This window comes from Hermetia illucens, chromosome 5 (assembly GCF_905115235.1).
Source record: "Hermetia illucens chromosome 5, iHerIll2.2.curated.20191125, whole genome shotgun sequence".
Lineage (NCBI taxonomy): Eukaryota > Metazoa > Arthropoda > Insecta > Diptera > Stratiomyidae > Hermetia > Hermetia illucens.
In genome coordinates, this window is record NC_051853.1 from 64606515 (window position 1) to 64616988 (window position 10474).

Genomic DNA, 10474 nt, shown 5'->3' on the forward strand with positions numbered 1-10474 from the left:
CGGCTGGCAGATGTTGAGTGTTCCTTTATACACAACATGACTACGAATTATATTGAACGCAAATCCGCCTTATTGACCAGAGCTTGGCGAGAGCTGAAAGGAAATCTGGGAGAACCGCACCAGGCGCGCAAGTTTTACCAGCAAGTCAGCAAGATGAAGCCTTATATACCTCGATTCTAATCCTGCCGAGACAAAGAGGGAAATCTTATTTCCGGCAAAATAGGCATATCGGAGCGATGGGTTGAGTATTTTGATGAACTGCTCAACAACCAAAATATCGGAGAGTTGGAGGTCCCGCCAACTGACGACGGACAAATACTGCCACCACCAAGTATCAAAGAAACAGTCCGTGCAATCCAATGGCTTAAAAACCATAAGTCGCCAGGAGCGATGGAATTACAGCCGAATTGATTAAATATCAAGGCGGCCAACACCAAGTGGTTCATCAACTAATGCTCAAGGTGTAGGACAGTGAATCAATGCCTAACGACTGAGGAGGCATTATATGTCTCATACATAAAAAGTAGGATATCATGCAATGCAGCAATTATAGAAGTACCATCTATAAAATATTCTCTGCTATCTTGCTAGGTCGGATAGGCCCATACGCCCAGAACATCATTGCCCCATACCAAAGAGGCGTTCTCAGGATTTCTCTCTGCGGTAAGCGATGGAAAAATGGTTGGAATATGGACATCAGTTACACCATCTTTTCATCGACTTAAAATCGCCTATGACAGCATAGCCAGAGTAAAACTGTCCGTGTACAGTTTTTTTTTACCATGAGAGAATTCGGTATCCCGACGAAATTGATAAAACTGACTAGGCTGACCCTGACCAATGTGCGAAGCCCAGATAAAAGCAACAGGATCACTCTCGAGACCATTCAACGTCAACAACGGTCTAAGACAAGGGGATGCCCTATCATGCGTCATCTTTAACCTGGCCCTGGAGAAACTGATTCGCGATGCCGATGTAAATGCGAGAGGCACCATCCTCTTCAAGTCCACCCGACTACTGGCCTATGCTGATGATATCGATATCATTGGAAGAACCACCCGAGACGTACAAACTGCCTTCATCCAGATCGAGCAGGCGGCGCGAGATCTTGAGCTGCACATCAATGAAGGCAAAACAAAATATATGGTGGCAACGTCAGCACCGAAAACCAACCAACCAACAACATCAAATCGCACTGGTCAAAGGGGAAGAATAAAGATAGCAGACTACAAGTTTGAGACCGTTGATAATTTCACCTATCTAGGGTTGAAAATCACAACCGATACCAGTTACGACGATGAAATCCGCGCACGGTTGTTGGCAGCCAACAGAACCTATTTCAGCTTACAAAAACTGTTCCGCTCGAAACGTCTCATCATAGGGTCAAAGCCCTTACTGTACAAGACAATGATCTTGCCAGTTCTTATGTATTTCTCGGAGACTTGGGTTTTTAGCAAAAGAAACTCTGAACTCTTGGCCGCGTTCGAGAGAAGAATCCTCCGAAGAATTTTTGGCCCCTATATGAAGATGCACGATTATGTAACCTACATAACGATGAAATCTATGAGCGATACCACGACCATCAGATTGTGGATAAAATCCGGTTCAACAGGCTGCGGTGGGCTGGTCACTTAATCCGTATGGATGGGGATGATCCGCCCGGAAAGTTTATAAGGGCAATATCTATGGTAGAAAAAGAAGACGAGGCAGACCCTGCCTCAGATGGAGCGTAGGTCAGAAAGCTTTTATGAATATCGAATTGGTGGAGCTTGGCGCGAATCCGAAATGTCTGGAGTTCCTTATTAAGGCAGGTCTAGACCGGATACGGATTATTACGCTATTGATGATGTTTTGCAAGCAAAACCTTGAAAAGTTACTCCACAATTTTGAACAACCGCGTTGATTTTGCTTTAACCTCCCCAGGAAGGCGTCAATCTTCCCATTTATTTAAGATTCCCCCATTATGTTAGAAGCGGCAAGGAACAAACATTGAGGTTGGGATGGGCCCCTGCAGGGCCACTATGTAGTCTGGTCGCCCATGAAGAGGAAAGGAAGACGGAGGCCACTCGTCGCGTAGATGTCTGAATCGGCTCAGGGGTAGTCCTTCCCCGTCCATCCCTCGCGCGCTAGGTTTTTATGATTTACTGCCCTGCCTTATTAGGTCGTTTAGCTCTTTTGGGACTGAAATTTTCGCTCGAGACTTCACGTTTCTATTATTGCAATTTATCCCGGGTGGGTTTAGTTTTGTTGACTATTGAGTCATGGCGCGTGATAACATTTCTGTGTCCTGAACGGGAGATAATATTTGAGAACGGAGAACCCCGGCCCTCATCTCGCCGAACTGCTAGCGTTCGGATTAACTCCAACACGTGCCGTCCGGTCCCATATATTATCTCGCGTAGTCGGTGTTCACAACTAGCAAACCTGTTAGGGGAGTTTAGTTGGTTGACGGCCTTTGTTACCGTGTTAGTGTCAAGGTGATTCAACGCCTAACGCTCATCGTAACATCCGTTTATGAATTGGACAAAGGCTGAAGAAAAATAAGTCTGAATGGCTGTACGCCACTGCAGCGTCTCAGGGGGTAGGTGAGGAATATGGAGGAACTTTCCACTCTTGCAGATTACTCACTGAGGAAGTTATCACCACACCTGGCAGTTGGGGATGAAATTCAAATCGGCGGGAGAGGGGAGGATAACCATTCTGCATACGTGCTTGATGTTGTAAGTAGTCCAGAGCCCCTTCATCTTTTAAGTAGGATCGTCCAAACCTAAATGCATAGCACTTAGTCCTAGTATTATGTAAAATCTGGCAGCTGCCGAGATTGCGACAATTCGAAAGTAACAAATATTAACTGTTGTAAATGAACTTTACCTGTTTTTTAATTGCACGGGTTTAGCTGCTCCATTTTTGTTCTCCTTCCTTTTTGTTATTTTTACACATTTTAAAATGATTATTTTAATTCCGTGAAGAGTTTTCTATGTATTGGATTTCGGTTTAGAAAATTTGCAAAAAGGAATGCTTTTCTTGTTTGCAAACACTTGGTTAAAGACTTAGGTGCGCGACTTTGGCTTAGACTGCGACTATATGTGCATGTTTTGTTCGAATGAGGCTCCCTTTCTATTGACCATTCTTGGAGCGTACTTCTTTAAATTTCCCTACAAACCACTGACTTACAATACATATTTGGAAGAAAAGCGTCGTATGCATGATCGAACGGTCTATTGGGTCGTAAAATACACTTACGCCCTCTAAATAGCCTTTTTCGTTCGTTATAAAATTTATCTGCGGAAACCGGATAGTGCTTACATCGCCGTGCAGTCACTGAACTGTAATTTCTATTTAGCATGAAGCTGGCTGCAACTAGGCGAGGGACAATATTCTAAGAATAGATTACTTATCATTCATGCTAAATAGTTTATCTCATGTTATGAGGGTTGCAAATAACCTCATCTATTTTTGGTTCCGTGAATTGCACAATTACGCGGAAAATTACACGAAATTTCCACCTTCCCCCATTAATCCATTGCTCGCGGTACGTCATAATCACGTGTATTCATCAGCTGTCCTAGAGATTAGTTTCGTCTCTGTCTCGCCTCTAACTTTTCCGCTTAAAGTCAAATTTGCAGGAGCGAGAAAACGATATTTCATATTGTTTTTCACCTAATCAGAAAATTCTAGTCCAATTAGTTTTCCTATAAGAGCTCAGTCCGATTCGGGAAACGTCAATATCAAGTTCAAAGTGAAAGCACCTAAGAAGTGAGGTCCGTCGAGTGATTTTATTTACTTTAGAGAAGTAATTAGAATTATTTATTTCAGACTTACCAGAAGAGTGCGGAGATCAGTATCATATCCACGGATTAAAGCAAATAAACAGTGAAAATGCCACGACGAGGTCGATCAGCAAGTCCACCACCGGCTCAACGCAGGTCAGTTTTCCTTTGAAAATACTTTTCCCGTGCTAATTCCAAGGATATTCCGATATTTCGGAATTTCTGAGCTACCAGACTTGTGAACTTGATTTTAATTTCATGCTCGGGACACATTTTGCCGTCAGAATTCTATTACGTAACCTTCAAATCGAAGTAGACGAAATTTGCAAAAGTCATTGAAAATCGTCGGCGGCAGAGCTCTGCAACCAAAAACACGAAAAACAATTTTTTGGCTTCGTTTCATTCTAGTTTGATTTGAGCGAGTTAAAATTTTTATAATTTATTTTGATACGGAAAGAGTTATGCCCAGAAAAGCAAGGACGAACCCGTCAACTGTGCGAAAGAGGCAAAGTCAATTTCCTCTAATTTATTGAGATTGGTTTTTGAAAAGTCTGGAAATTGGACACAATTATTTTCAAGCTACATTGCTACGTTGATATCCCCATTATTTTCCTTGTATTCTAACCCGTTCTCCCTTCCAGGCCTGTTCCATCCAGCGTTCCTGCACGTGTAGCCCCGGCTCCACCACCAGCTCCCGTTGCTGCTGCTCCTGTTGCTGCAGCCCCCCAACAGCCATCTCTCTTCAAGCAGATGGCAGCGACGGCAGGAGGCGTTGCAGTTGGCTCGGCAGTGGTAAGTCCTTACGTCCATCCCATTAATGTTCTCAGGTTTAACCCACTTTGGTTGCTTCTTCCTTTCAGGGTCACACACTCGGACATGCAATGACGGGCATGTTAGGCGGCGGCGGCTCCAGCAATGAAACCGCGCCAGCTCAAGCTGCTCCACAGCCGGTAGCAAATGGAGTGCAACCCAACGAACCCACCGGACCCTGTGCTTGGGAAATCAAACAGTTCCTCCAATGCGCCCAAGGCCAGTCCGACCTAACGCTGTGCGAGGGCTTCAACGAGGCGCTCAGGCAGTGCAAGCAGCAAAACAGTATGCATTAAGTTCCAAATAGATTGCACTGATATCGTTAGGCGTTGTTTAAACAAATTACACTTCGGATTGACGGTTGCATTCCGTGTAACTCGGATTTTTCGATTTGTGCTGGGGTAGAGGGTCGGGAATGCTTTTTCGTCCTCCAAATCTGAATGTATTTTTCTAGCCAGTGCGGCGCAGGAGTTGTATAGTTTTTTGCTAATGATTTAGAAGTTAATTTACTTTTATTTCTCGTTTTATGTTCCCCCATAGTTTCCTTAGTTTTAAAACGTACCCATATTGCCAATCTTTCAGATTTAACGTAATATTACTAACTGCTAGCGTGAAGTAGTGCGACTAGACCACCTAGAGAACGCTGTAAACAAAATACGTGATTGTTCATTTGTTAGATTTGTCTTGGCGGTGGAGCCAAATATAAATTCAGACTACAACCGAAGAAATGTTGTTTTTGTTTTCTTGAAGGTGCAAAGTCCACACGATATGCATTGATCTCATGCGACGTCATCTGCGGCTGATAAGTCTTTTGCTTAGGCAATACGTGGTTAGTTGGCGAAATTAGGAAATGATGCATTTTTTATTTTGGTGCAATTGGTCCGCATTGGCATTCAGAGTGGAGAAATAACAATTCCGGGTACAGTTCAACTCGACACCGCATAAGTGCGTGCAGTCTAGTATGATATGAGAAGCCGTCTCGTCCTCCCCTTCGCAAAGTTTGCAGGTTGTGTCTTCAGTATAAACATCCATTACAAGAACGTATCTTCGTAAAGGAGAGTGACCAGTTATTGGACCTTTAATGTCCTCATTTCTTTTTATGATTTGCTTCCCGAATTTCGGTTATTTTAATGTGCCGTTCATCCTTTGACATAAACCTCTAGTGCCTGTAGCGGATCAGCTGCCTTGCGATTGACCGTCAGCAGTAGATTGAAGAGTTGTCTCTTAAAAATGTATAACAAAAAGATGCTGACACCGGTCTCGAAAGTGATCATCATCTGATGTTCGCTTACTTTCGCTTGCTTGTCATTACTGGTGGTGACTTAACTATTACCAAAGCGCTGCGGATCTAGACCGAAAAGTGGAAAAACACCTCAATCCAGACTGTTGTTGAACCGTACCCATTGGATAGTTTTCATTCAGAGGTAGCTAACTGTATTTGAACGAGACCTTACTGATACCTGTTCGTCTCAGTGGGTCAACCTGACCTTACCGTGCTACGGTAGACTATGGCACAGCGGACCTCTTAACCCTCATACTTGTGTGAATTATATGAGTGATACAATAAATCAAACAACAAACAAGCAAGACCCCGTACCGTACAAAAACCTGTCCAACAGGCGGAGGCATCTCTCCGCAACACTGAAAGCCAGGGGATGGATACGTTGGGAAATCAAGCAACGGAGCCAAGGTCAACATTGGCTTACTGCGAAGGCCACAACCAACAAAGGTCATTGCTAAAAAAAAAACGGGGACGAATAAAGGTACGTCAGCGGTCACCGTAGATGTCACAAAGGAGACAGTGCCGAAAATATTCCCGGAGCAAATACTCAATCGTGAGTATAGATCGAATAAGGAGCCAAGCTTTTAGGCAAGTCTTATACTGGTAAATTGCGTGACGGAAGATACAGAAAACTGGCTGAGAACTATAGTCCCAGGACGGAAGGGAACAGAACTATCGACACAGGCGCATGGATCTCCACACACGGTTATGAAGGCTTTTCAAAAGCAAGGAGGAGGGCCAAGGCAAATTCCTCACGATCGAGGTAACGACCGATCCCTAGAGGCAATTATGTAGAGCCCTGGTCCTTTGAATCCTATAAAGCATCGTTTTATTGTACTTTTTACTCATCACATGGCACAACACAATAGAACCATTCAAAGAACCATTCTCGGACGGAGACCCCAATTTCCTTGCAAAGGTCCCCTTGCAGGCGTAAAAGGCCTTCTTAACCCTCAGTTCCATGTCCAATCTCCAATTTAGCTTTGCACCCAGATACTATACTTTGCAGGAAAGAACCAATCTTTGTTCATTTGGCCGCGGGAGGGGGAATTCGGATACCTTTGACTTGATGGTGAACAGCATCAGTTGCAGCCCACAGGCACAACTTTGCCGACGCTTCTTCCATGCATGCACTCATAATGAAAGGCAACATCCCTGCTACCAATATCACCAAATCGTTGCCCTCTTTCGCTGTGATGGTGAAAGTCAGGAGCGGTAGTTCTTTTGGTTGATTAGTTGTAAGCCAAGCATGAAAAGGAAATACACATGTTCTTTGCTCCAGCCTGTCTCAGTTTGACAGGTATTTCGCTGGAGCTCAGAAAAGCATACATGCTCCTACTGGCGAGGAAGCATGCTCTAGATCTGTCCTGACCAGTGTTTCACCTTTGTGCTCCTAACTCCGAACGGCACTTTGCAGTCCTTATTTTCTAATGCCTCCAGGCTCTCTCCATTTATGCGGAGTCGAAAATGATAGCTGTTCAACTAGGATTCCTCCTCCTTGATCATCATCCAGTTGTCTATAGGGACCCTCGAGGCATCTGGGAGAACACTTTATACCAGATGCAAAGCTGAAAGATCTGGAAGTAGTGAACATACTAAAGTTCCTGACGGTTATAGGCCTGCTTGAGATACTATGATCAATAGGTACACTATAACCAGTAAAAGGAGCATAATAGTTCTTTATGGACGCGGTACGACTCTCCCTTAACAGAATAATAATGGGGACCCCAGAATTTTAAAACCGCAAGGATTGGACGTTATCATTAATGCCGCCACAAACATACTTAGCCCCAGCCGCAAAAAGAGTGGGAACGGTTTGACGATGAATGTAAGCTAGCAACGGAACCGCATACCGCGTAATGTTGCATTCTCAATGGACGCGAGGACGCGCGAAGACCTATCACGAGCTCGGGCGAGCGGAGAAGCGTTCGAGAGAAGAATCCTCCGTGGAATTTGTGGCCCCCTACATGAGGATGGACCATGCCGTAGCCTACATACATAACGATAAAATTTATGAGCGATACCATGAACGTCAGGTTGTCGATAAAACCCGGCTCAACAGGTTACGGTGGAGGGGGGGGGGGGGGGGGGGTTCACTTAATCCGTATGGATGAGGATGATCTTGCCCGAAAATTCTATAACGGCAATATCAATGCTAGAAAAAGAAGACGAGGCAGACTCTGCCCCCGAGATGGAACGATGGGGTAGGTCCGGAAGCCAGACAGCTTTTAGGGATATCGAATTGGTTAACCTCGGCGTAAAACCGATATGTCTGGAGTTCCTTATTAAACCAGGCCTGGACTGGATACCAGTTGTTGCACCGTTAATGATGATGAAGGATTGAACGGGTTTTTCCTTATTCATTGGAATCTACAGCAACTTAGTGCAAGCCACCGATCTTCTGGGATTCTCGCGTATGGAACTGTCTTAAGCTTTACCCCTTCATAGGTGTCGCTGATCTTAGCGAACCGTGAAACTTCCTGCAGAATCGGGCCTTGCTTACTATGATGTGGAACTCACTAACCACCTGCGAGGAATCAAACCAGGGGATGCGACCCCTGTTGTTCAAGAGATGGTCGATGACTATCTCTCATAGCCTCGCCTCAACGCTGATACCACGCCAGTTGCCGATATCGGCCTAACCGTCCAAAAAGAACTGTATGTCCTGGTGTTACTGGTGCTACGAGCACGATATCTGCTGCAGCTCTGGATCTATTACTCAATTTACAGCCCTTCGATATACAGAGCACTGCAATGAGTGCAACTCAAAGACTAAGTGGTTGATGGTAGAAAATATGAAGTTATCCTCAATGATAATAATAATAATCGTTGGGGCAACAATCCATATTAGATCAGGGCCTTGAAGTGTGTTAGAGCACTTCATTCAAGACCGTAACGGTACAATACAGTGCACTGTAGGAGGCAATGTGGTCAGCATTGAGCACGCCCGAGATTATTATCCTGATTTGACTCAGGTACTCATTTACAGCTGAGTCGACTGGTATTCGACGTAAAAGCTACAACCTGGGTGATTGAGGAGTAATTGGAAGCCAAGCGCATTGCAATCTGCACCGATAGAGGCTGCTATCAAAAACTGGGAACCAGTTATGGGATCATGGGGGGGGGGGGCATCCCATAATGACAGGTGGCAGAGCCTAAATGTTGCTCAACACACCAAACTTCTCCTGCCAGAACCGAACATGCGTACCGCAAAGTTTATCCTGTCAAAAAGCAGGAGGACTTTGAGGTGTATTCTGACAGGCCATAATACATTAGCTGGGCATATGTTCAGAATAGGAATTACTTAAGATGATACGTGTCCCTCCTGTAATGAGGAAGCGGAATCCATTTCCGACACATGTAGTATAAGGGAAAAGAAGGTGTGAAGCTTGGTCTTTAGCATACGAGCTCTGAATACCTTAGACACCTTCAGTTTCAAATAAGATCCTTTCCCCGGTGGCTGCTCTAGCTAGGGTGGACATTCTGTAGGCCCAAGACAAGGGCTCAATTAATAAAAATAAAACAAGAGAAGAGAAACAAGAGAAGAAGGGGCGTAATGCCAGGCGTATCATCGGAGGACATGTTGCTGGCATCCAGCCAGGAGATAGTAGCCGTTGAGAGCAGCACAATCGGTGCCTGCCGTAGCGCCGCTGTGTCGAAACTAACCGCAGGGACCTCCCGGAGCGAAGCCCCAGACCGGCTAGTGCTTTCCGGCTTGGAATCCACTGCTGTCAAGCTAGGTGTAGTGAGTACCAGCTATTGTACTCCTAACCCGAAACTGTCAACGTTGGGAAAACCCTCAAAAGCTGAGAAGCGAAGGTCCACTAAAGTTCTGGTCAAGGGTCAGTACCAGAAAACTATGCATACTCTCAGCAAGATTGCTAACCGGATGCCGGTACTGTCGACGAGCGGGATGAAAAGGACTTCGCTAAATACCATGTTGGAGAATACAAAAGCAAACGCCTGACAGACGAGCAAAAGGCGAAGTCCACCGTTCTCAAGACGAGGTGGAACAAAAACACAAGCGGAACAAAGTGTTCAAAAGTTCAGACGCTAAGCAACCTCTGCAGAAAAGTAAGCAAAAACAGCCAACTGACGAGCCCCGAACTGTGGAAACCTTTAGCGACATGGCCAGGGGCCACTTAAATGTGACGCTGACGGATGACAATTTCGGTGGTTCGCGGCGACACCTGAGAGAGCGTAAAGCTCAAAGTTATCCTCTACGACGAGATTCCCAGGGGACCTGTCGCTCACATGGGAAAGGATAAGCTCGTCCAATCCCTCCGCCTTCAAAGCCCCAAGATTCCCCTGGACGTGTATATTTCCTCGCCTTACACAGCTTACGACCGGTCAGTTTCATCAGATGAACTGCATCATTTGATGACCACCATAACAAAAAAGAAGACCAACCTGTTGATGTCTGCGAAGCCAATGCAAGACATACGCCTTGGGGCATCTCGGAAATCAATGGAAGAGATGAGCCATTCTTTGATTTTACTATTAACACAAATCTATGGGTGTGTAACAGGGGCAGCACACCAACCTTCCATTTTCTCAACTTGGTCTTTGAAAGAAGAAATGTTTGACATACACCAAAAATGGATAGAACAAA

General features: G+C 45.1%; 1 protein-coding gene across 2 annotated transcripts; it reads left to right on the top strand.

Annotated features, from left to right (window-relative positions):
• Positions 1-3601: 3601 nt before the first annotated feature.
• LOC119657900 (coiled-coil-helix-coiled-coil-helix domain-containing protein 2) lies at positions 3602-5308 on the top strand. Of its 2 annotated transcripts, XM_038065055.1 has the most exons (4): positions 3602-3761; positions 3817-3926; positions 4412-4562; positions 4631-5308. In XM_038065055.1, the coding sequence occupies exons 2-4, from the start codon at positions 3880-3882 to the stop codon at positions 4874-4876; spliced, it is 444 nt and encodes a 147-aa protein (XP_037920983.1). In that variant the 5' UTR covers positions 3602-3761; positions 3817-3879; the 3' UTR covers positions 4877-5308. The 2 variants fall into 2 exon arrangements, with proteins under 2 accessions (XP_037920983.1, XP_037920984.1); XM_038065056.1 differs by lacking the exons at positions 3602-3761; positions 3817-3926 and adding an exon at positions 4096-4275.
• The last annotated feature ends 5166 nt before the right edge of the window (positions 5309-10474 follow it).